This window comes from Aquarana catesbeiana, linkage group LG03, assembly GCF_042186555.1.
Source record: "Aquarana catesbeiana isolate 2022-GZ linkage group LG03, ASM4218655v1, whole genome shotgun sequence".
NCBI lineage: Eukaryota > Metazoa > Chordata > Amphibia > Anura > Ranidae > Aquarana > Aquarana catesbeiana.
The window spans coordinates 582879381-582906840 of record NC_133326.1 but is presented as its reverse complement, the minus strand read 5'-3'; the positions used below and the strand labels follow the sequence as shown (position 1 = coordinate 582906840).

The 27460-nt window shown below is 41.8% G+C and overlaps 1 protein-coding gene across 1 annotated transcript; it reads right to left on the bottom strand.

Annotated features, from left to right (window-relative positions):
• Positions 1–8751: 8751 nt before the first annotated feature.
• Positions 8752–26799, bottom strand: LOC141132963 (low molecular weight neuronal intermediate filament-like). Its single transcript, XM_073621989.1, has 4 exons — positions 25934–26799; positions 11268–11588; positions 10162–10286; positions 8752–9218 (listed from the first exon to the last, which is right to left on the bottom strand). The coding sequence occupies exons 1-4, from the start codon at positions 26651–26653 to the stop codon at positions 8975–8977; spliced, it is 1410 nt and encodes a 469-aa protein (XP_073478090.1). The 5' UTR covers positions 26654–26799; the 3' UTR covers positions 8752–8974.
• Positions 26800–27460: the final 661 nt, after the last annotated feature.

The following is a 27460-nucleotide window of genomic DNA, read 5'->3' as shown; positions in this document are numbered from 1 at the left end:
GTGCTATATCAAGATGCAACTCAACTCAAGAACGCATGGACAGTGTTTAACTTGTATTCCAATTACCTAGTTCACACCAGTGCAGCGCATTCTAGTGCAGTCAACAAAAGTAGAATATGTTACATTGTTTCTGTATGGAACACTACTGGAAAGTGGTAGAATGCATCAGAAACACTCAAGCAGGAACACATCTGGAACGCAGAAATTGTGGTGATCTGGCCATCAGGCTTCTAGAGACAGTGACAGGTTTTGTCTGTCAACCAGCAATAGCGATAACTTTGATATATAAATTGTTTAGAAATGGCATCGAATTCAAGACTGGAAACTGCAAGATTTGGTACAGTTTCTGGAGGAGTTGAACTTGGCAACTGACTTTTGGTGGATGCTTAGACCTAGTACAAGCGCTGGCGCACTCAGTCACTGTTGTGAGAGCATTGTGGTTATGCCACTAGAGGGCAGGGGGAACTTCTACGCAAGCCTTCAACATTTCCTATAATGGGATGTTATTGTTTGGCCAAACGCTCAGATCTCTACCTTATCTTCCATAGGCTGCAGATGGGTGGAAAGGCCAGTGACCAGATGCTTCTTGCAGGCGACAATCTATAGGAAATCCTTGTTCCCTCTGTGGGACTTAGGCTTGGATTTGAGAGCACCCTTTTCTCCAATGGTTTCATTTCCATTGGAGTACCTCACAGTAAAACTAGTTCTTACAGCAACTACTTCAGACAGAAGGATGTTGAAGATTGCAACACTTTCCTGCAAGGGCCCTTTGGTATCTTTTTTTATTTTTATCTTTTTACCAGAACTAGGGATACTACATCTATCTCCAAAGTGCCATTTTAAAGTGGTATCCAGTTTCCAACAAAACTGGGAAGTAGTCCCAGTTTTCACTCGTGAGTCACTGAGTGCACAGCAGGAAGACTTCAGTTCCTTACACTTGGTCAAAAGAGGAAAGTGGACAATCTTTTCATTTAGCCATCAGGTCCTCAAGAGTCATCCAGTGTTGGGTTACCAGGGTGATTAGATTGGCATGCAGGAAATAGGCCTTTTTGCTCTGAAACAGTTGCAAGCTTATTTGACTAGAGGGGTGGCAGCCTTTGGGGGCAGTTATGCCAGGATTACTTGGAAGATTATCTAAGATGGCTAGCTTGAAGTTCTTGTGAGGCCTTCATTTAACCTTAAAAACTAGATGTGCAGTCAGAAAGTTTGGGACAAGAGAGATCAATTCTTTTTGGCTTTAGCAGCTTTTCTTCGATTGTCAGTGTCTCTTTTCATTTGTTCTCTCCCACCCATTTATTCAGCTATGGTATATCCCATTGTGTGCTGACGTGAGGTAGGCCAGGAAACCAAAATCGTTATCAGATACTTACAGTCATTTTTCTTTCCTGGCCTATCCTCATGTCAGCACAGGACTCCCTCCCTAGTGGCCTGTCGCAGGCTAGGTTATCGAACACTTCAGTTGGGGGAGGGGCTGTCTTTTATTTAGCTAGGAAGAGGAGGTCCTGTGGGCTCCAGAGGAGATGTTAACCCAATGTGTGCTGACATGAGGTTAGGCCTGGAAAGGAAAATTACGTTAAGTATCTGATAACAATTTTCCGCTATTTTTGATAATGAGGATGGAAGGTAGAATGTGATAGTACCGTTGTCATCAGTGGTGGTTATGAAGGGAGAGAAGCATCCTCACCCCCAACAGAGACAGTTGGGGAGTCATAGAAGAAGAAGAGGGGTGGGGGGAAGCTCAGTTGGAGTGGGTCTGAAGTTTAAACTTGCTTTAGTCGGTTTTAGTAAGAGTAGAAGCAGGAGGATAGGGAAAGAGCAGAGGTAGAGAATACAATCAGGTGTTAGTATATCTATAATGTAGTCTAGCTGCCAGTCCTTCCATTTTCATGGTGAGATTTAGTTCAGCGGTCCAGTCTTCTATACTGATGTGGACCTCCAGTGTGGAGGGATCAGTGTACTACTGGCTGAGAGGAAAAAATCTCAGTAGACCCTTAAGAGGGCCATATAATGAATGGAAAGGAGGGCAATCTCTAGAGCATCAGGGCATACTGGTCAAAGATGAATCGCCTGCAGGTTCTTCAGATTTTAAGCATGGTGCCCTCAGCATTAATACATCTTTAGCACTGTGGAAGGGCACTGATACCACAGACAGGGAATCTTATCTGATGTTTTGAATGCCTAATGTGTTTTTCTTTAGAAGACCCTTATTACCTCCCCAGCAGTTTGGTTGGAGCACATTTCTGTCCTCACTCCACTGACATATTTGCAGTGCACCCTGCTTAGTAACACATGGTCTCTTCATAATCCTCCCTGTCAGACCCAGCTGTGTGCATGTGTATTACGGGCTCCATTCATTTCAATGAAAAGTCTGTACCCCAGCTGTGTACTCTTCTTCCAGATCAGGTCTGAGGTCAGCATACCAACCATGCAGCCAATATGATCAGAAGCAGGTCAGCAGTATTGGCCTCCATATTTCCCTCAGTACAGGTTTCAGTTCATGCACTGCCTTGTAATGTTGTATAACAGAATTACCAAGAGTAATGCACCAAGGAAGTCCACTTGCTCACAGATGGCTTATTAAGATTGATTACCACATTACATATAATTGAATTTGCGATTCTAATAACAGACTCAGAGAGGGCTAGAGAAATGTCATATCTAGATGTATTTATTTTTTATTTATTTATTTAAAGTACTTCAGACTATATCTTGTCATTAGAAAGCATCACTTCACCAAGTGTACAGAACCACCCGGTTTACACAGAGTATTAATACTATGATAGCTAGCTAATAGTTTAGGTGCCCCTTATTACTATTGAATTTGGTATAACATTGTACTTACAGTATAGAGGAAAATACACCTCTTAAAATAATTGTTAGGCTTCATGTACACATAGCCTACTTTGACTGCCGGCTGCGGGAAAACGCAAAACACAGCAAAATGTGGTGCCATTTTGCTGTGGTCCTACCTTGGTTTGCATATTCCTGCAGCCGGCGGCCAAAACGTTCCAATCCTGAACGCGATTCTTCTGCATTCAGGAGAGGAAGGTTGAGGGAGGTTGAAGCTCTCCTAACCGAAGCAGCTCCTAAACTCTGGTAAAAGCCTAAGTGTACATTGAAACATAGGCTTTTATGGAGTTGCGTTAAGAGCTTTTGGTGTTTTTTTTGCCAAAGCTCCTAAACTCAAGTTTAGGAGCTGTAGTGTGCATAAAGCCTAAGGCTGTAACTATTTGGCCAATAATTTTCCACCCAGCTCCTTTGATTTTTCATTTGAATTTTTTTTCCAACCGTGTGGTGCCGACAGGGCTACCCACAACTCGGATTTTGGCTGATTCAGCGGGTATTGGCTGGAATTTGAGCCGTGTGTGGCCAGTTTAAATGCATTCCAAGAACTACTTTTCTGAATAAATTGTACTTTTTTTGCTTTTGGCTTTTAGGAAGATTTTTGTGGTCAGCACTATGATGGTGCCTGAAGCTGGCTTATGACTTTTGGAATACCTTGTGGACAGTATGAGACAGAAAGCACAGGAATTTATAACTGGACCATACTGGAGTCCAGAGACTTTTCAGGAGACAAATATGGATGTTGCCATTACTGACTTCTCCTTCTGATAATGTTAAGCTGGCAATGCATGGCTCAGTTGTTTTCATTTAGTGACCCGATTCCTAAATCCACACATTAGAGGTGGATGGAGCAATCCATTTTATTTTGAGAGAGGGACTCCCCTGATTGGCTGCATGCCCTGATGGAAACAAGATTTTTCGAACAAGCTGGTTCATGAGAAGTTGGGCAATATATCCTGCTGAACCAGTTAAATATTGATCTGTGTATGGCCAGCTTTACTTGCCTGGCTCTTATGTGGCTCCTCTTGCTTAAGTACAAATTAGTCACTGACCTGGAGCAAGTATGCTTCCTGATCTGCATACTGTTTCTGGGTACGTTAGCCAGGCAATTAGCATTTACAGAAGGATGTCAGCATTGGCAATACCTATATTTATGGCAATTTAACATTAAAGTGGATGTAAACCCGAAAAAAAAATGTTTTTTTTTTTATTTTTTATATCATACTGTAGAGTATAAGATTTCCTATCATTTGAGCCCAGTCTTGCCACACAGAGTTAATCCATCTCTGAGCAATCCTCTTTTATTGTTCAGTGAGACAATTCTTGACAAACTGAGAAAAACTTTGTCAAATCCTCCCCCTTGCTGTGAGTGACGGCCTAAGACACAGGCATGATTTTTTAATTCCCTCCCCCACTCCTTTCTTCAGCAGCTCTGCAAGGATTGGCTGTTCCACACCTCAGCATGATTTGGCATGCTGAAGTCATGTGGTTACTTTCCTGTCTTTTCACTGGATGTTAGAGATCATAGCAGAAGTTCAGTGTTAGAAATACACAGGAGAAAATGCATATTAAGAAGGGGAGTGGAGAGGTGGGCGGGGAGTCTACTGACATCACGACTCCACCCACCGAGCTCCAGACAACAGACCCACCCACAGAATCTGCAGGTTTTCTGGTCTAATAACAGACAGAGGGGAGACCTTTGACAGGTAAAGGTACATGCAGGAGGCATGTATATCCTTATAGATAACCCCTATGGCAGTAGTTTAGAAAGGATGACATTGGGTTTACATCCACTTTAAAAGCTAAGTTCACCTTTACAGAAAAAAAAATAAATGCACATATTTTTCCTGACAAAATGTGCATTATTTATCTTTTCCTGCAGGAGCTTGGAAAGCATTGCACCTACAATCAGTAGATCACAGGTGCAATTTGGGCTCCTGCAGACATGACCTCTAGCTTTCAGCCTGTACCTCTCTATGGGCTTTGGATTTGTAAGCCGGAGAACATATCAATGGACTACAAGAGAGCTTATCAGTGCCCCCGCAGCCCATTGAAACTACAAGTCTGTCTGCTGCGATGGAAGATGGTACTAACATATTAAAGTGTAACTAAACCTTAAAAATCTGATAAGTCCAGCAGAATACCTATTGATCTTGTCAGTAATTCAGAACTGCACTGTTACACTTCTGTGTTGTCTCAAAGAGTGTAATCAGCCCTCCCAGCCTTACAAACTAATAAGCCTCTATACTGTGGAGATGGGGGCAACAGGAGGGAATCAGTAGTTTAGAAAAAAAAACTGAGCAGGGCTGACACCATTTAGCTCACAAAAATTCTGTAAGCTGTCAGCCCACAATTAGAAATTGTGAGCCGAGTGTATTTCTGGCAGATTAATGGGTATTTTTCTGTACTCGCAAGACCTTTTAAGTGATAAAACATGGAAAATTTGCCTGTTTTGCAAAGATGTACTGCATATTTTTTTTCCAGACGTAAACTTTAAATCTACCATTTGAAAGTGTTTTGGTATACAGAGTTTTGATAAGTGCAAGTGGAACTTCCTCTTTTGGGTGATAATATTTGCCTGGAAATGAGCTTTAACCGCTTTCTGCCTGACCACAGTACATTTACTGCGGCCGGGCGGCACGATCTCGAATATGTACATCATTCTGCCTCTTCCCAGTTAGCGGCGAGCAGTGCACCGCTCCCTCGACCTATGTGTCTACCACATGTTATGCGATAACATGATTACAATGTCAACAAAGCTGGTATGAATGAATTTAATTCATAACAGCTGTGTTTCCTATAGTGATGCTGTGATTGGCTCACAGCTATCACGTGGTACCTGGGCCAATGACAGCACCATGTACCATGTGATAGCTGTAGGCCAATCACAGCTGTTATGAATGTAACCTATTCATAAAAGTTCAAAACATTGCTGTTACAGTAATTATCACTGTAACAGCATTTAAAGTATATTTAAAAAAAAAAGAATCCCTGATCACCCCCCACAGAGTAGGTACAGTGTCACTGTTCGAATGAAAATTTTGTAAAAAAAAAAAAAAAGAAATCAACTTTTAACAAAAAAATGTTTTAAAAAAGTAATAATTTTTTATTTTTTTTTATTTTTAACATACCATCACCAATTAGTATCCCTGATCAGGGCGACATCAGTCAGATGATGACGCTGTACTGCACTGGTGACACTATGTAGAAAAAAAATGTGAAAAAAAAAACAAATTTTAATAGCAATTTCAAAAAACTCGCCATGCCTCTTACTAAATACCTCAGACTGTCTACTTTCCAAAAAGGGATTTAGGATGTATTTGTACTGTCCTTGCATTTTAAGTACCTCAGGAAATTAGGCCATCAGTACATCAGGATTGATGTATATACCATAGTTTGTAGACTCTATAACTTTCACACAAATCAATTAATCTACACTTTTTTTCTACCAAAGGCATGTAGCAGAATACATTTTGGTCTAAACTTATGAAGAAATTAGATTTTTATTGGATATGTTTTATAACAAAGTAAAAAAAAAATAGTTTTTTTTTCAACATTTTTGATTTTTCATTTATATAGATAAAAAATAAACCCAGTGGTGATCAAATACCACCAAAAGAAAGCTCTATTTGTGTGAAAAAATTATATAAATTTTATTTGGGTATAGTTGCATGATTGTGCATTTGCCAGTTAAAGTAGTGCAGTGCCGAATAGCAAAAAATAGCCTGGTCATGAAGGGGGTAATACCTTTTGGAGGTCATTCGGAAGCAGTTTACAGCTTTTTGTGTTTTTGGTTTGTTTTGTTTGTTTTTTTTTTTGGTAACTAGCTTGCAAAAGTACTATGGTACTTTTTGTATTGTAAGGCCCCTTTCACACATGCGGATCTATTTTCACGGACCTGTCAGATCTCCGCTCTCATCTATGGGGAGATCGGATGAAAACGGACGCCAGACGGATGGAAAATAGGGTTTCCATCAGTCTGGATTTAGCGGAGCGGATCAGATCGGGTGTCAGCGGACATGCCACCGCTGACATCCGTCGCTTCATACAGGAGCATGGGGCGTCCCTTCAGGTCCGCCTGCAAAAACTGACAGGCGGACCAGAACGGTCCACATGTGTGAAAGGGGCCTTATGCTGTTCAGTGAATTATCATGCCCATGTGCACTTGTACTTATGCTAGACATAAATCACTCTAAACGATTGCCTTTTTTCTTCTTGTATTTATGCAGATAGACACTCAAGATCTTCAGCTGCCATTAAGTGAGTCTGGGATTCTGATGTGTTCCTACATTTTATAGGATAAGTTCACCTTTTGGAACATGTTATTATTCCTGTAACCAAATTCTCAATAGACCATGAGGGTGCTGATGAGCGCACTCCTAGTCTATACACAAGTCCTCCAGCTTTCTAACAGAAAGCCCTTCTGGAGTTATGAGCACAGAAAGCTGAAGGATTTGTCTAAAGGAGCCTGACATTGCACTAGTGATCCACTGATCACAGGTACACTGCTTTGAAGACACCTGAGGGAAAATGATAAATGCACATTTTTTTTTCTGCACAAATATGTGCATTTACTATTCCTATCTTGAGGTGAGAAGCTGTTTCTCCATGGATACAATACAGCGAGTGAGTGTTGTCACCCTGGGACAGGACAGTCCTTTACTGGCAGGATCACCAGGTGAGGAAAGAAGGAAAAAAATAAAGATTAAAGCCTTGTACACACGATCGGATTGTTGGCAGACAAAGCGCCAGACTTCTGTCTGAAGGGCGTGTGCCGTGAACTTGTCTTGCATACAAACGGTACACAATTGTCGGCCAACAAACACGAACGTAGTGACGTACTATGTGGAATTTTAGCTCTTGAGCACCACCCTTTGGACACCTTCTGCTAATGTTGTGTTTGGTGAGCATTGATTCTGAGCATGTGTGTTTGTACTTTGGACTTTTGTGTGACGGACTTGTGTACACACGATAGGAAAATCTGACAACAGACCGCCGAAAATTTACTAGCCCGCCTTCCAACATTTGCTGGCGGAAAGTTGGCCAACAATTGTCTGATGGAGCGTACTAACGGTCGGATTTTAGGCAGTCTGTCATCACACAATTCCCTGCCAAAAATCTGATCGTGTGTACGAGGCTTAAGGCCTCATGCACACTGGACATTTTTGGACGTTTTTTACAGCTGCTGTTTTTGGTTTCAAATTTTTTTCTTTTTCTACATTCAATAAACTCTCCAGCATGTTATCCTATATGTCCATGCACACATAGGCTGTTATCAACTGTTTTTGGCTGGAGCAATTTTTGGATGTAAAAAAACCCCAAAACTAGTGGGTTCTGAGAGCAGTTTTTCAGCTGTAAAAACGCTCTAACGCTGAAAAATGCAGATAAACGCTCAAAAACACGGCTCACCAGCATTTTTTAATGTTCTTGATCCCATTGAAAAAAAAAACACTGAAACGCGAACACTAAAAAATGCTATTGTAAAAACACTGAAAAATGTTAAACTCACTGCAAAGCTACTGGAGTTTTTATAACGTTATTATAACGTCCAGTGTGCATGAGGCCTTAAAGTAGAACCAAAGGCAACACTTTTTTTGGATAGGGTAAGGGAAGGGGTACGAGAAAATCCCTCTAAAGTGAGGGAATCGCTGGTTGTCATCTGGATGGTAACCAGGGCTAATAGAGAGGGTGAATCTCCCTAACAAGGGCACAAACAGTAATAAAAACCAGACAGGTGTTTTAATTCCTCTCCATTCTATCTAAAACTAAATAAAAAAATATTTTCCTTTCGTTATACTTTAAAAGAAAACCAATGCAGCCACCACATCTAAGGACTGGTAACCTCTAATATATTACATTCTTGTTCTTGGGTTTAGATATACTTTAAGGAAAGGACGGACAAACATATTCTTTATTAGGCGTTTATTAAGCCTGAAGCTTGGATGTAGTTTGTAAGTACATTGTTTCCTTGTTACACCTTCACTGAATATGACAATATGAAATATTATGGCTTATTATTTAACCTTTTCTGGCTAATGCTAGTCTAATTGCATAAAAGTCCAAAATAAATAAATGGAATAAAAAAATATCAGTATGACAGAAGTGTGGGTGGCAAAATATTATAGCTAACTCAGTTCTTGGAGGCGGCTTTATCTGAGGAGGCATCTGCTGATTTTGGTGGCTTAGGCTGGACAGGGGAACCCCCCTTTCCCCCGTCAGCTGCATCTTTTTTCTCTTCTTTGTGGATGGAGATTGTACTTGAGGGGTACATCCTGCCACCAGAATAGGAACCAGAAGAGTATGAGTAGCCCATTCCAAACATGCCACCACCTCCCACTGTAGTTAGACGTGTCTCTTCCCCTTCCAGGAGTTTCCTGATGACAAAGGAAAAAAAATAGTTAACACAGAAGCACTATCTGCAGCAAATATGGCTTACATGCTGCCAAAAGCCATCAAACCACGACAAATCATTTCTTGTTTCTTAGTTGATGTCATGATGCAACCTCAGTTGGTTTTGGGGATTACAAAATAAGTCAGGGGCATGGCAATCAGCATGTCAATATGGCAGGGCCCCCCTTTGCTTGAGGTTCTCTAGCTTATGTGGGTACTTACCTAATTTTTTCAGATGAAATTATATGGTAAAGCTACACTGGTCGTTTAACAGGAACCATACTCAATTTAAAAAAAATAATCATCCTGTCTGAGAGCAGACCTCAAAATATGCCTGCTATTATCTGTATATAGTCAGAAAAGCATCTTCTGTGCCTCTGTCTAATTTAACTTCACTTAGTGAAGTTAAGCCATTATCAGGCCCCATTTACAAACTGCCACCTGACTGTCCAGTAAGAGTGCTTTTATTGGCCACTGAGGCAGTCTCATTGGACAGTGGAAGGACAGGGCTTAGCCAAAAAGTCTCAGAAAGTCAGGCCTCTGTATGCTGTACAAAAATTCTTAATTTCAGATATTTTTGATACATGCAAACCAGTATGTGTGTGTCACATTCATTTGGAATCAGATGTCCTCTTATTATGGTCCTGTTGGGGGTGTGATCTCTCTTACTGTTCCCAGTCCATCATAAGGCATGACTCTCAACTCCCTCCTCCACACAGTGGATCTGATAATGGTTTTCCTAGTGCAACAATGTCACTAGCACATAGTGAACTGATGGTATAAATAATGGTTCAGTCTACAAAATGGCTGCCTCCATCATTTGCAGGTGACAGGTAAATCTATCCATTCAAATTTTCAGTTTTACAAAGCAAAATTGTATCCTATGATAGTTTTCTATTCACTGCCTTAGTACTATATATTCATTACCTGTATGCTGCTATTTCAATGTCCAGAGCCATCTTGACATTAAGAAGGTCCTGGTATTCCCTCAGGTGACGAGCCATTTCCCCTTTGGTGGTTCTTAGAGCATTGTCAAGCTGGTTGATGGTTTCCTACAGACAAAACATTACAATAGTGTGTCAGTACGTTCAGAAAGTCTTCAGAGGTGGTGCAGAACCCAACAAGGTTTGCACAGAAAAAGCATACTGCTATCCTTTCAGCATATTTTTTTCTTATTAATACAGCTTGTTGATGTTAGCTGTGTCTTGCTAGCCACATGAGCTTGTGGTACGACAGAGTACAACACGGGTGTTGTCATGGGAAATATTGCATATAACTGAGAACCAAAGGTCTAAAAAATGTACTTAAGGGGTTAATCTGGTATTTAGTTTTTGGTAGATGTTGGAGAGTTAATCCAACTGACTATTCCATTTATCTCTCAGGAATTCATTTAGTAAGATCTCTGTGCTTGAAATACTGGGTCTTCACTCTTGCTCTAGCCATTATGAAGGGTCCTACTCTTCCTGTTGGAATTGGTATTCATTTCATACTCTTAAGAATGTAACAAGAGCAGCTGGAATATCTAAAGTTGGATAGAAACCTCCAACATTTCCAGGTTTATAGAAACAGACAGGAGTCAGGATTTTTGCAGTGAGATCCAAATGTTGGAGTATCGGAGGCAAAAAATAAAAGCAAAAAAAGCCAGAGCTGAGTGGGCCCAACAGGCACCAACCATAAAAACACTTTAAGGTGTATTGTCTCTTTTAAAAAGATAAACATCAAACATTATAAAGCATGTAATAATTGCTTCAGTAACTTACTAGGATTACTAGTATTTAGTATTTTCTTGCTAACTGGCTCCCAGCTGGTTATCCCTGTCATTTGACAGTGATCAAATGGCAAAGCAATACCAAGACCAAGATATTTTACACTGTTCATGAGCACTCTGTGTCCTTTTTAAAAATTGTAATAAAGATGAATGTATTCCAATGGGTTAGTACCCTGGACCATGGGATGAAATTGTTTCATTTAACAAGTGTTCCTGTTTATGAAATAAACAAACATATTGTGGGGTATGAAAAGACAGATGTTACCTGCATTTGGGCAATTTCTTCATTGTTCCTGTCCTCGGTTTCCTGCAGTTGCCTCTCTAATGACTCATTAGCACTGCGCAGAGCATCGTTTTCCAGAGTCCGGGCTTGTAGCTGTCTCCGATACTCATTGATCTCTTCCTTGGCCTGTCGGATGTTATCATTGTTTCGAGCTGCCTCCTGGGTGACATTGGTAATCTTGGTCTGGTACCAGTCCTCAGCCGTCTGCTGGTTGCGAGTGGACAGGACCTCATACTGCATGCGGATTTCTTTCAGGGCAGCTGTGAGATCTGGTTTATTGACCACATCCATCTCCACAGTGATCTGAACAAAGAAAAGCAAAATTGTCAAGTATGACACTGACTGTAGATATTGCAAAGTAAAATTACTCATATTTTCATGGGCAGATTAATAAGTGCAGTGCTGCTTGTTTGGTAACATTTCCTATGAGCAACATACAACTTATTTACCATATATGCAGATTTCTGCAAGTTGTGAGAACCCATACAATTTATACATCACAATTTTCTAGATCCAGAATGGCATTATTCACTGTACTTCAGACAAATATGAAGTACATTTTCTAGGCAAACCAAAAATTTGTACTTTGCTTGCCTGAATTTTCCTATGGAGACCTGTCATGCTGAGAGCATCTGTTCATAATCCCTACTAGTGGTTTCACTGATTATCACCTTTTCTCTTTGTGATATTTTCTTGATTTAAAATGTTCCTTGAAGAATAACTTGTATTGCTGAAAGCATAGCATGAGGGTATGAGGCTATATGCAACTAAATATGATATATGATGAATCACATGCAGTGAATGTGGGGTAGGAGACAAAGTCTATGTCAGTGAAGCCAAATTAGACAGGCGCTAGATGGTGCAAATTTCTTTCCTGCAAACATAATTCCCCCATTAACACGGACAGTGCTGAGGGGAATCCCTCCTGCCGAGACATTGTGTTCTCACGGCAAAGGGCAGCCGTCCCCGCCGGGAGAAGACAGTGCTTATTGCTAGTGGCTATGGCAGCCGAAAGAAAATCCAGCAGGCTGGTTGTGGCTAAGTTGATCAACTTGGTGCATTCAGCCTGCCCACACATGGTTCGAATCTTAGCTAGTTCCTGCTGAACCGGCTGAGATTCGAGTTGTCTATGGCCGGCTTTAGTGGCTTAACAGCAACGTGTGGTTCCTGCAACAGACCAATTTAACCCTGTCTAGCAGATCACGTTAAAACAAGGGATTTAGTTTGCACACATTAAAAATTATATGCGCAGGTTGCAGAGGCCATGTTATGGCACCCCCGGTACATATGCTGTGTGTTGCAGACTGGCTGGTAAGGTAGCTGGGAATTTTTGTATGTTGTTTTTTGACATGCATCGCCCTTCCACGTGTTTCTTGCTGAAAAGGCCAGTTATAGGTTGGGGTAGTAAGTTGCCATTTGTTTGTACAATAGATGAGACTAGGCCAGGGATTTATAAACATTGACAACTCCGTATCCACATCAAATCTAAGCGGTGGGGAGTTGCCACTCCAAGCCAGCAAAGGCTATAAATTACAATGCAATAGACAGGAAGATACTGAACCCTGCTGCGTGATGACTGTCAGCAGTTACATTAGGAATACCTGTGCTGGGAAAAATACCAGTTCTGCCCTTCTGAAGATGTTTCCTGGTTGTCATTCCGATCCTCAGAATTCATACTGTTTGAATAACTGTCCTGAAACAAGCAGATCAGAGTGAGGTCAGAACTTCTGATCTGCATGTTTGTTCCTGGTGACTCTGAAAGTATTGAAGACCTTGGATCAGCAGGACAGCCAGGCAACAAGCATTCTCAGATGGAAGTCAGCACGTTTCCTTAAAGAACCACATGTTGCCGTTAAGCCATTAATTGGGCCTCACTGGCTGGTAAGTGAGCTGGGAATTTTGGTTTGTTTTTTTACATGCGTCATCCTTCCATGTGCTCCTTGGTGCAATGGCCAGTTATAGGTTGGGGTGGTTGTCATTTGTCCTGTGATCCATAGGAGAGGTCCAGCCAAACAAGCTCAGGCTGGACTTCTCCTTTAAGGAATGCAGTGGTGTCACCTCTCCACCCACAGTCCCAGACACAAATCATCAACTCTGCTCATTCTGCATTCTCAGCATGTTTCCATTCCTGTTAATACATGTGTATGTAGCAGAGCCTGGCTCCTGTATTTTCCCTCCCTCTTTCAGTCTGAGTGCTGCTTTGCATTGGATGACAGGAAGCTATAGGACTGAATCAGGTGCCAATGCTAGCTGTATGTAAACATAAACTATACTACCAAAAGTATTGGGATGCCTGCCTTTACACGCACGTGAACTTTAATGGCATCCCAGTCTTTGTAGAATTTAATATCAAGTTGGCCCCCCCCCTTTGCAGCTATAACAAGTTCAACTCTTCTGGGAAGGCTGTCCACAAGGTTTAGGAGTGTGTCTATGGGAATCTCCTGGGAGCAATTCTGTTTAATTTATTCGTAAAGGATCTGGAGGATGGGATAAACAGCTCAATCTCAGTACTTGCGGATGATACAAAGCTAAGCAGGGAAATAACTTCTGTGCAGGATGTGGAAACCTTACAAGAAGACCTAAATAAAATAATGGAGTGGGCAACTACATGGCAAATGAGGTTTATTGTTAAAAAATGTAAAGTAATGCATTTGGGTGCTAAAAATATGAATGCAAATTACTCACTAGGGGGTGAACCTCTGGGGGAATCCAGGATGGAAAATGATCTGGGGGTCCTAGTAGATGACAAGCTGAGCAATGGCATGCAATGGCAAGCTGCTGCAAGCAAGGCCAACAGAATATTAGCATGCATTAAAAAGGGGATTTACTCCAGAGATAAATTGATAATTCCCCCACTCTACAAGTCTCTGGTACGGCTGCATTTGGAGTATGCTGTCCAGTTCTGGGCACTAGTCCTCAGGAAGGATGTGCTGGAACTGGAGAGAGTCCAGAAAAGGGCAACAAAGCTAATAAAGGGACTGGAGGATCTTAGCTATGGGGAAAGACTACAAGCATTGAACTTATTCTCTCTGGAGAGGAGATGCTTGAGAGGAGATATGATAGTGATGTACAAATACCTTACTGGTGACCCTAGCATAGGGAAAAAACTTTTCAGTGGGAGGGAGTTTAAAAAGACATGCAGCCATTCACTGAAATTGGAAGAGAAGCGGTTTAACCTTAAACTGCGTAGAGGGTTCTTTACTGTCGGAGCGGTAAGGATGTGGACGAGAAGGCCTGGCTCGCAGTCTCCACTCTAATTCATCCCAAAGGTGTTCTATCGGGTTGAGGTTAGGACTGCACTAGTCATTTGGTGGAGAGGTGGGGGATTATGGTGTGGGGTTGTTTTTTTCTTTCAGGGGTTGGGCTTGGCCCCTTAGTTACAGTGAAGGGATCTCTTAAGGCATCAGCATACCAAGACATTTTGGACAATTTCATGCTCCCAACGTTGTGGGAACAGTTTGGGGATGGACTCTTACTGTTCCAACATGACTGCACACCAGTGCACAAAGCAAGGTCCATAAAGACATGAATGAGCGAGTTTGGGGTGGAGGAACTTGACTGATCTGCACAGAATCCTGACCTCAACCCGATAGAACCCCTTTGGGATGAATTAGAGTGGAGACTCCGAGCCAGGCCTTTTCATCCAACATAAGTGCCTGACCTCACAAATGTGCTTCTGGAAGAATAGTCAAACATTCCCATAGACACACTCCTAAACCTTGTGGACAGCCTTCCCAGAAAAGTTGAAGCAGTTATTTCTGCAAAGAGTGGGCCAACTCAATATTGAACCCTATGGACTAAGGGCTCCTTCACATATTGATGTCCGTTTTCATGGACTCCGCCTGCTCAGCAGGGATCGATCTGTTGATCCCCACTGAGCTGGCGGATGACAGGTCCGTCTCTGCTTACTGTGCAGAGATGGACCTATCAGAGCCCTGCTGTACTCTATGGGGGATTGGATGAAAATAGACCTGCTTGTCCATTTTCATCTGATCTGTTCCCCCAGACGGATGGAAAATAGGGTTTCCATCCGTCTGGATTTAGTGGTGCGGAGGTCAGCGGACATGTCAACGCTGATATCAGTCGCTCCATAGAGATGCATGGAGCGTCTGTTCAGACGAACCTGACTGGTCCGCATATGTGTAAGGACCCTAAGACCGGGATGCCTTCGCGTGCGTGTAAAGGCAGGCGTCCCAATACTTTTAGTAATATAGTGTACATTTGATTATTTTTAAAGGAATATACAACTGCATTAAATTCAGTTTAATTATACCTAATACCCAATACCTGTCTCTTACAGGAACAATGGACTTTCCTTACGTTAAGGTGGAAGGCTTCCTTATTGGACAAATATCTGCATGCTTAGTGCTGGTGACCTGATCAATACTACATATAGATATGAATACATTATACTAGATTTAGAAAAAAAAATCACTTATGAGTAATGACCTAAAGAACATGAATCTGGCAGAAAGAAAATCCATCACATTGTCCTAGCTTGACCTTCATCAGACTTAGCAAGGAAGGTGTTAACCCAGGAACAGCTGACAGTAAATCCCAGAGGTGTCCCGGGGTATTGTGGGTAAGACAAGTGCTTTAAAAGAACAGCTGGACTCAGGGGATTGAGGGAATAAAATACGGCCTGGACGCTGCGATCTTTAGAAATCTTATTATGATTCATCTCCCAGAGGAAGCGTTTTTATCTGCAGAGCGATCTCAGCAACACAACAGTGCGCAAAGCCAGAAAGAATTTATAGTGTTAATGAAACCTAAGAATGGAAGTAATATTCAGATACAACTTTCACTCTTAATTTCCATATACTGCTGCACCTAATGATCGGCCTCGGATGAATAGAAGAGATGGCGAAGAAAAAAATACAATCAGGAATTGGGAAGTGCATGAGAATAACAGATGGCTAATCCAGAGATCAAAAATGGTCTTGGGATTCTATAATGCATATATAGGTCAGATCTGTCTGTCATGTAATGGTGCTGAATGCGAGTTCTGAGCAGAAAAGATGAACATATTTGGCTTCACTGCAAATGGTGTCACTGTCCATACAGCCCACGACTGAGGATCGTGACTTCCTTCATATTAAGAATTGCAAGTACATAGCTCCCAACTGTCCCCGTATTTGGAGGGACTGTCCCTGATTTGGAGCAATGTCCCTCTGTCCCTCATTCCTCCTCATTTGTCCCTCATTTTGGTCTGATCTATATAGATGTTTATAAAATGCACTTTTTATCTATCAAAAAGTGTTTTCCAGCAAGGTCCATAAAGACATGGATGAGCAAGTTTGGGGTGGAGGAACTTGACTGGCCTGCACAGAGTCCTGACCTCAACCCGATAGAACACCTTTGGGATGAATTAGAACGTAGACTGCGAGCCAGGCCTTCTCGTCCAACATCAGTGCCTGACCTCACAAATGCGCTTCTGGAAGAATGGTCATACATTCCCATAGACACACTCCTAAACCTTGTGGACATCCTTCCCAGAAGAGTTGAAGCTGTTATAGCTGCCAGACTAAGACTGGGATGCCATTAAAGTTCATGTGCGTGTAAAGGCAGGCGTCCCAATACTTTTGACAATATAGTTTACATATACATGTAGTATTTCATATACTACCTGCTATGTATCTGAGGCACCGAAAATAATACATTTTACCTTTTCCTGTTGGCTTTCTACCTGTTATATTTTAGATTTGTGCTCCTAAACTGCAAGCGAGGTTTGTCTGATCACTAACATATCTATATATCTATCTACAAGTTGTTTACTTGTTTATTGTCTTCAAGTGGAGTTAAAGCGGAGGTCTGCCCACCGCTGCAAAAATTAAAAGCCAGCAGCTGCACATACTGTAGCTGCTGACTTTTAATAATCGGACACTTACCTGTCCTGGAGTCCAGCGATGTCGGCACCGCAGCTGATGTTTCCATCGGCTGTCAGGTGCATGCCGCCTCCATTGCGAGTAAGGGAATCTGGCAGTGTAGCCTTACGGCTTCACTCCGGGAGCCCTACTGCGCATGCACAAGGCACCACTCCTCTCTCCTACCGGCCCAGCGGCCGGGGACACGGTGACGTTAATACCCGCGGCTGAGGCTCCCGGAAGTGGGGACAGCATACCTGTGAAAGACGGGTATCCCCCCCCTCCCCGAAAGGTGCCAAACGTGGCACCAGAGGGGGGAAGGAGTACAATGAGTTCTATTTTTGGGTGGAGCGCTGCTTTAATGCAAGTGGTATTAAACCCATAACCAAAAATGTTATTTATTGCAGCTTACCAATCACTAGATGTGGTGGCTGCATTAGATTTCTTTTCTTTGACTTTTTCCCATGAATAAATAAAAGCTGATAATTTTAAGCACCCCTGTATATATACGTTGCGGTTTGCAAGTGGTTTACTGGGGTTATTGTTGAGGCTATCAGCCATAACCCCGGTATTTTTTTTTTTTCAGCTGGTGGCTGGCTCTTTTGTGAAAGTGGTCTGAGCGCTCATTTGAACTTTCGCCGAAGTTTCTTGGGCTTACCATTTTTACTGGCGCGCCCGAAATGGTGCACCTGGCTGGTCACAGAGGCGATAAAAGACTAGATCATCTTTGATTGCCTCTATGGCCTTGGAGGACCAGAGCGATGTCATGACGTCACTTCCAGTCCAGGGTGGAAGCAAACTATTTTTTTTTTTTAAAGCAAAAGATTAAATTTAATTTTTTTGGTTTACCCCAGATCTCTTCATAAAGAGGACCTGTCATCCTTATTTATATTACAAGATATGTTTACATTCCTTGTAATAGGAATAAAAGTGATCAAAAAAAAAAAAGAAAATAAGAAAAAAAAAATGTAAAGCCCCCCATCCCTGTGTTCGCACACAGAAGTGAACGCATATGTAAATGGTGTTCACACCACTCATGTGAGGTATCACTGCGAGCGAGAGCAATAATTCTAGCGCTAGACCTCTTCTGTAACTCTAAACAAGTAACATGTAAACATTTTGCCTATGGAGATTTTTGAGTACCGTAATTTGTCGCAATTCCACGAGTGTGTGCAATTTTAAAGGGTGACATGTTCGGTATCTATTTACTCAGCGTAACATCATCTTTCATTTTCTACAAAAAATTGGGGTATATATAGTGTTTTTTTTGTTTGTTTTTTAGTCATTTAAGTGTATTTTTTCCCAAAAAATTGTGTTTGAAAAACCGCTGCGCAAATACCATGCGACATAAAAAATTGCAACGATCACCATTTTATTCCCTACGGTGTCAGCTAAAAGATTTTTTATAATGTTTAAGGGTTATAAGTAATTTTCTAGCAAAAAAAATGATTTAAAATTGTAAACAAAAAATGCCAGAAAAGGCTTGGTCTTTAAGTGGATAAATAAAAGCTGATCACTTTAACCCCTTTGCGTTGGCGTCTCCCGGCCCTTTAAGAGGTTTCTGATGCTCTAAATCAGGGCGAGGTTTATAATCATGTGATTGGCTGTCATGGCGATCACATGATCAGAAAACTCCCGATCGCAGGAAGTGATCGGGAGATTTCTGTTAGCCGCTGGTAACTGTGGTGGGAGTGTGCGGGGCACGCGCTCTCGGCACATCTGTGTCAGCTAATTGGTAAGCAAATATGAGGACGCATATTTGCGCCTAGGGGTTAAGCACCCATCCATGGTAAATGGTTTGACTTGCTGGTTGGATGACCAGATGAAAATAGAAGAACGCCTGAAATGAAAAAAAAATACAGCCATCACATCTAAGAATTGGTAAGTTGCAAAATAAAAAAAAATTTTGCTTTTGGGTTTAATGCTGATTTAAGTAATTACTGGGGACCAGGATTTCCTTCACACAACTAGTTTCATTTGAAGGACAACACAGCTTGTTCTTGTCTCTGGAATCAATAACAATCCATAAAGCCTTTAAGAGCACCCAAGGAACCAATCGATCGTTGAGTGGAGAAAAGGTTTTCATACCAATTGCATCTTATTTCAGAAACAAAAAAGGTTTACATTCTTTTTTTCTTTTTAGTGCTAGTTCACACAAGATGCAGTCTAGTGCGTATTTTTCTGCAGGAAAACTGCATGCACAGTGTTTTCCATGTATTCCTATGGCCCTAGTTCACACCAGTGCAGTCTGTTCCAGTCAGTTTCTGGTGCAGAAATGCTGCATTTTTTCTGCACAGAGCTGTACTGGAACACAGAAAAACGTATCTGAAATGCAACGGAACTGCGGGTGGTGTTAACTGTAAGCAAAAACTCACCCGGAACGTATGTGGAGTGCATTATTGTGGTGTGAACTGGCCCCTAATCTGAAAGAAGATGAATAATCTCATTCAGAGAGATGATGGTCATATCACTTTCTGGGTGTGGGTTAACATACAAACTGGCTATCAATATATCAACAGGAAAGAATCTATAAGGTCAATAAACCGTTAAAATGTAATTTAACTTATATTAGTTTTTAAAGAAATGGCTTGGTTTGCTTACAGACCATGAATGGTGGGTGCCCAGCCATGCATGTCTAATTCGGGGGAGAAGGGGGGACTGGGAACACTTGCAATTAGCCAGAAAAAAACATCTCCGTGAATGCTCAGCAAGACAATGTCTGGTAAAGGTCCCCAACATTGCCCCGTCTGACCATAACTGTCCAGATTTTGCAAACATCCTCTTATATCTGTAGGTGCCTTTGCACTTTCTATACACTTAGGAAGGTGATTGTTCATATAGTAATGATTCAACCAATCTCAGGATAAGCAGCCTACAAAGTGCTCCTCCTATACTGTAAAAGGCTCTTCCAGTCATACATATTTATGGCAATAGAGAGGGGAAGGCAGAGCCAGACCATCCACAAATCAACCCAGACTGAGGCCTGGTGGATGCCAAGGGGGCCCAGCTACAAACTTTTGGCTCCTGCAGTAAACAAGGGGGATGGCACAACTGATCAAAGCTGTACACATGGGCCATCCCAGTACAGACAATGCAAATTCAGCGGACTATCCGTGCTTGTTGCAATCATTATAAGTGCATACAGAAGATGTGGATGGGTGTTGGCTACTAGTGTTGCTACTTTGCATAGGTCCACATTTGGCCTAATCTATATTATGGGGAGCAATGGCTATCTAAACCATACAACTGCTTGTTTCCCCTAAAGCCAGCAAAGCAGCCCACCTACAAGCATCCACCACCGTCCCCTGATCCCAGACGGAGAAATTGTCATCTCAAGTCTATTGTTGCCGATATATAAAACCTGTATAATAATGTCCAAAGACATGCTGGTAGGTTAATTGGATCCTGTCTAAATTGTCCCTAGTATATGAATGTGAGTTAGGGAACTTAGATTGTAAGCTCCTTGAGGGTAGGGACTGATGTGAATGTACAATGTATATGTAAAGTGCTGCGTAAATTGACGGCGCTATATAAGTACCTGAAATAAATAAATAAATAAATAAATAATGATAATAATATTAGCTAAGCAATAGAAATAACTGGATACAACTGACTGATACCTGCACATTAGTTAAAAGGTTTTACAACTCGGACACTATTTCCTACACTTAAATTAGGCCTACTATTAAAAAAAAATGGGGAAAAAAGGATTGTTTTTCTAATGAACATTTCTAACTTTAGGCATCTGGCTGTGCCATGATCTGCTTTGACTGTATATAAAATGCACATTGTAGTTTTCCTATAGAAGCCCTTTAGTGTCTTTGCTATGTAAAGATCTGTGAGCCACCCATATTCATTACGTTCTACTGTGCCACAAGTTTAAATTCCAACATATGTATATGTTGTTTTCTCTACAGTAGATTTAAATCCAAGACTTTGTTTTCATTATGGAAAGAGTAGGAATGGTGTAAATGGCCATTTATGTCCCATTGGAGAGATCCCTCCTCATTTCCTGAGCTGTAGGAAATCTATCCAAAGCAAGGAGAAATTGCTTCTTTATGTAGATTTCCTATCTAATCCTATTTTGGTGACAGCTCAAAAATGTAGATCTTCACAACAGTATGGATGCAGATACAAATTCAGACAGCAAACTGAGAGGGGTTCTAACCCTTCCTCGCTCTGACTTTCCATACACATTAAATTCTTGTTTGACTGGAATGCATTCATGAAATTTCCCTGCACACTGGAAAATCTCAGCATCTAATCTCTATGATTTTTGTCCTATCACTATCAATACACCCCATTTTAAATAACTGATCAACACATCCATATCTGCAGTGGACTCCTAACTTGCAGGACCACCGTCATCTTTACATGTAACTTGTCATGGTATACCTACTTCACTACTCATAGTAACACATTCCATAAAGGCATTTCCTCCTGGCATCATGGCCATGACTGGTAATCTTTGATCAATGTGGTTTCATATTTTATTCTATGCTTGAAAGGAATCACTGCAAGGTAAGTTTATGCAAGTAGTATCACAAAGAGATAATTGGATTCTATACCAGTTATCTATGAAGTTAAATCTATCCAGTGCCATGATGTCACCATCCTAAAAAATTAAAAGGCATTGCAGGTGTCCAGCAATGGTAGCTACCATCTAAGTCTGAACACAGAAGTATTTTGCTGTGTAATAGGTTTCCTTTGGGAGGCAAATAAAACCAACATACATGCTGGCTTTTAGGAAAGAAATATAACCAACATTTTGGTTACACCAGAATATGTTTCAAGACTTCATGGGACCAGCAGACATTGTTCAAGATATAAAATTCTAAATCTGATTTTCATTAAGGGATAAGTGTAGTTTTAACTTATTTTTGGAAAAATATTAATGATAAAGGGTAAGCATATAGCTGCTGTAACATGAAAAAACAACCAGACTTATGGAGCCCTTAATGACCCCACAACAGCTCCCGAACCTATGAAGCCTGGAGCCCTAAATAACCCCATAGAAGCTCTCAGACCTATGAAGCCTGGAGCCCCCAATGATCCCATAGACCATATCTTTGGCATATTCACCCAAAGATCTAACATCTACGGAGCACTGGATGATGATCACTTAGCAGTTAGCACCTGAGATTCTTTCTAACTCATGCAGTCCTTCTCTCCTGAAGATTATCTCAATGTATGTATGCTACAAAATTACATCCTTTGGTGCATACTGTATTGTGACAGTTTATCCCCATTTTTTTCCAGCACACATTTAATTAAGGTTCAATTGTTGGATCACCAAGATTTCCAAATATGTGTACTGAACGCTCACAAGTACGGCAAACAGGGCCAGAACAAGGGGTGGCAGGAGGGGGGTTTTTCCTGGGCACTGTGGTATCATGTGGGGGGGGGGCGCACTGCAAGGACATTGGAGGAGAGGGAATTTGTGTTGGAAGGGGGAATTTGGGGGGCAGCAGGGGGTATTGTTCTAGGAGGGAAACTTGGGGAAGGGGGGGTGCTAAGAGTGGTGATTTAGGGGGATTTGTCTTGGGAGGAGGGATGGGGAGGAGGGGAAGAAGATTTGTGGTAAGAGGGGGGAATTTGTGCCTGGGAGAGGGAGATGTATACTCAGAAGGGAAATTTTATGGGTAGAGGATTTATGTTAAGAGGGGTGATTTATTGGGGGGGGGGGGGGGCATTTGTGTTGGGGGGATTTGGGGGAGGAGGGGGATTTCAGCAGGGGACAGATTTGTACTGGGAGGAGGGGGAATTTTTCCTTAGGGGTTAAGCATGCAGATTAACGCTCATTTATTGTTGGGGGATATTTGCTGACGCATAATGCTCATACATCTTGGGGGGGGGGGGGGGGGTTGGCATTTTGGCATATTCGCCCTGGGCTCTAGATCACTTTGTCCCGGTACTGACTGCAAAAGCCTATTTTCAGTTCTTGCTTAATTGCTGCTGTAGATGATTTCTAAAACCTCCTCCATCAATCACATTGATGCCCTGGTCAATGTCTTTCAAGTGCCATTTTTCCATAATCCGCAGCACCTGATAGGTCTGCATCTACAACTATTATATTGATCGCATAATACAGCAGCATACATCTGACCACACTGCTATTGGTGCTTATTGGCTGACAGATGCAATAGGGCGCATCTGTAGGATCACACCTCCCATACCTGACCAGTACTCATAATGGGGATGCTGGAATCTCCTGCAGGTTGTAGAAGTGCCAATTGAGCATGGGCTCAGCTGTCCTTGGGGTGTGCAGGAAGAAGGGGGAAAGGCAGGAACACCAGCAGAACAGCTCCTCTGTAGTGTATAGAGCAAAGTTAACCCATGACACAAGGTTATTTTGTCTATCCCTGGTAATAATTCCATTGCAATAAATTCAACTGAAGACCCCTTGTCCCCTTGTGGACAACTATGAAACTATCTAAATTCTCCTTTATCCCACCTTACTGAGAGAAATTTCTAGAAGGAATACTGCCAGTGATTACTTAGCAGTATTTTTCTTGCTCCCTGTCCAATAGTCCAATCGATAGACATTGCAGTCAGCCTCTCCCAGTGGGTTACTCTCAGCTTTATCCAGCAATGGAATTCAATAAAATCTCACAAACCTAAGCCAGCGTTAACTGCCTTTACCAATGGAAGTATGGCTAGTAGATCTCACCAAGGCAATGCAAAACCTACCTACTGCAACAAGGAGGTGGTGGGAAAATATGCAGTATACCAGTAAATGTTATTAAGATCGTCTTAACACTTTGATATGCAACTAATTCTACTTCTGTCAATGAAAAGTTCACATTGCATTCTCATTTCCTACCATATTTAATAGCTGTACACATGTACAATATGCTCCAGGGTATCTGCAGAGATATTATATAACTATGTGGGGTGGTGCCTATGTGTCTCTAGAAGACTTCCCTTTTGTGGCTGTTTTAGAGTGCCACTCCCCACTAATGTTCAGCATATGTGGGTAACCCTTTTTAGGGCTGTAAGAGCAAATGACATGCAGAATTAAAGAACCATTACCCCCCTGGGTGCTTGGACTGGTATATCGACAGTTTTTATTATTATTATTTTTAGGAGATGATTTGAACCATGTAAATGAAAGCTGAATGTTGTTAGCACCTCTTGTTAGCACCCCTCTTGTTAGCACCACAATGTTGTAGCTTGCCCCAAACCTTGTTACTGTCACTTTTTTGTCACTGGACAACTTGGTCTACTTGTAAATTTGCAGAAAAATATACACAGAGATGTTAATTAAGAAAAAAAAGTAATTTATATGCTAATTTTTATCATTAAATGTATTAACCACATGCAGTTTGTATACAATATTCTAATGCTAGCGGACATATTGGTTCATATTTCGCATATGTGCAATAAAAACAAACATGTCATTCTATATTTACTCAATTGCGTCTTTAAGTTTATCTTACAGTAAGTTCAGTAGAACCTTCTTAAAAGGGAAGGCATCTTCATTTTGGTCAATTCCTCATTTTAGGGTAGTGAGTGGAGCATGCAAAGTATTCCTTATTTGCTCCTGGGGCAAATGGAACACCCGCTGGTCTACAGTACAGATACAGACTAATATTAAACTGTCATTTATTACAAGCTGAATAAAAATGTTTCAGGACTTGTTGAACATTATTGGTGTAATGTATGGAAACCATGGCTTCTATGGAGCAAGGGTTTTTGACCAATGTGGCTTTTTTTCCCTTTTAGCCCAACTCAGCATAACCTGTTTAGTTTTACCATGTTCTGCATACAGATACAAGTATAGAGTATTAGCTCTTTTTCTATTATCTGCCTATCTATCCCACCTCCACCTAATAAACTGTACTTTTTTAAAAATATTAATAAAAAAAAAAATAAATAAATAAAAGCCGAAGTTGGTAAAATCTGAAGAGATATTATATGACATATGAGGGTGCCTATGTGTCCCTAGAAGACATGTTCAACATATGTAGGTAACCCCTTCAAGACTATAGAAACAAATAATATGCAGCATGAAAGCCCAACTCCAGGAAATCTGAAAATTAGGAGTGAGGATGTGCCCCCAAAGCAAGAGTTTTTTGGTCTAGGGGAGAGTAAAATAATTTTACTAACGCAATCATCCACTCCCTGGTAGACGGTGCCCCCATATTCCAGCAGTGGACTGTATTTTGGAGTGGACCCTGCATCAGTCTTGATGACATCAGGACCTTAGACCACATAAGAATGGAAGAAAAGATGCCGTGGGAACCCATCTAGCATTATGGAGGATCTGGTTGGTAAATCTTCTTTTCCATGTCCCCTAGACCTAAAGGAGCAGTTAACCCCTGCAGTATAGCGGTGCAGCCCCACTGCAGAATTTTCAAGTTTCCTAGAGTCCAACATTAAAAAGTCCAGATAATATTAATGTAACATGCAGAAAAATAAAGGTTTAAAGCAGAGGCACAACTAAGGGTCACCATACACCTTACAAAAATGAATATGACTGTACAATCTCCATACAATCAACTTTATATTTACCAAAACATGTTATATGAGGACAAACCCAAACTATCCAATCAATCTGTATGCAATCAGTTAGGCTCTTGCAGCACACAGGTATTGGTAGATATAAAAGAGATTGTACAATTAGACTGCAACCTGTGTGTTGAGCTTAAACCACTTGAATCACTCAGAAGGAGTGCCCTCTTATGGATCTTCATCACACAGATGCTGATGCTCTCCCCTCCTCCCATCCCTGCAGGAGCCACCGCCCTTCCTGGCACCTCCTGCCCTTCCCCAAGGACCCACCTGCGCCTCTGTCACAGCACTCTGAAGCTCGGCCACTTCTTCTTCATGGACCTTCCTCAAGAAAGCCAACTCATCCAGGAGGGACTCCACTTTCTTCTCCAGCTGCAGGCGGTCCAGGGTGGCTTGGTCCACATCCTTCCTGAAGTCCTTCATGGCCTCCTCTGCTTCTTGCCTCTTGGTTGTCTCCTGTGCCAGCTTCTCCTGCAGCTGATGGGCAAGGTTCTCCAGCTGCTGGCAGTCCAGCTGAGCCTGATCCTTCTCATTGAGTTGTTCCTCCAGCCTGGATCTCAGCTCCCTGATCTCCTGCTCAAAGACCTGGCTGAGCCTGGACGGTTCTGACTGCTTCTGCCTCAGCAAGGTCACCTCTGCCTCCAGCAACTTGTTCTGCTGCTCCAGGTGGTGGACCTTCTCAATGTAGGTGACAAAGCGGTCATTGAGACCCTGCAGCTGTTCCTTCTCATTAGTCCTGACGATCTTCAGCTCGTTGCTGAGGGCGGTGGATTGGGACAAGTCGAAGTGATCTTGAGGGATGGAGGACAGGTGGCTGGCTGGGGACCTGCTGCTGATCTTCCTATAAGAAGAGATGCTGCTGGAATAGGTGTCTCTTGGCTTGTAGGTCTGGGGGGACCTGGAGCTAGATGTATACAGGTAGCTGGAGGACCTGGGAGAATCTCCAAAGATCTTCTTGTAGGATGAAGGGTAGAAATCCCTGGAAGTCATGGCTGGACCTTGCAGGTGGTTGTGGGATGCTGCTGGTGATGGCTGAACTTACTGCACCGTCCTGCTTCCCCTCTGCACACAATGCACACTGCAGACACCCACCATCACTTTATATACACCCCCTGCTCTGCTTGACATCAGGACACGCCCCCCTCTCCAGACACACTCTCTGCAGCCCCATCAGCATCCACCTATCCCATCCCATACAAAGGGATCCATCATGTCATCCTGGGGCTCTGCAGGCACCAGGACACAGGAAACGCCCTGGACACACAGTGCCAATACTTCTCTGAATCGAACAACATGCATGGGCAAAACAAACAAAGCTACATTAATAGTCTGCTCTAATATAAGCAAGATGTTACATTCTTTTATTTATACATTGTATTTATTTATTAATAACACAAAGCCTCTCCCCAGAAAAATACAGATCTGCAGAAAAAGTGACAGCACACACCCTCTTTTTAACTCTGTCACTGCTGAACCAGCACATGCTCATTCTGGACATGTCTGGTTTATTCACTGCAACCAAGAAAAAAAAAAGTTGTAGCAATGTTTTTATACAGATATGTGTTCAATAGTGTATTTTCTACTATGTTGTTGATGGTTGAAAGTGCACATCACAAGATTTCTGTATGATGCATTATGTTTTTAAATTTAGCTGTGTAGACAGATAATAGAAAGGATGAAAGATGGTAAATGGAGAGATAGACAAAAGGATAGATAAGGATAAGGATAGATAAGTAAATAGATAGATAAATGATAGATAAATGATAGATAGATAGATAGATAGATAGATAGATAGAT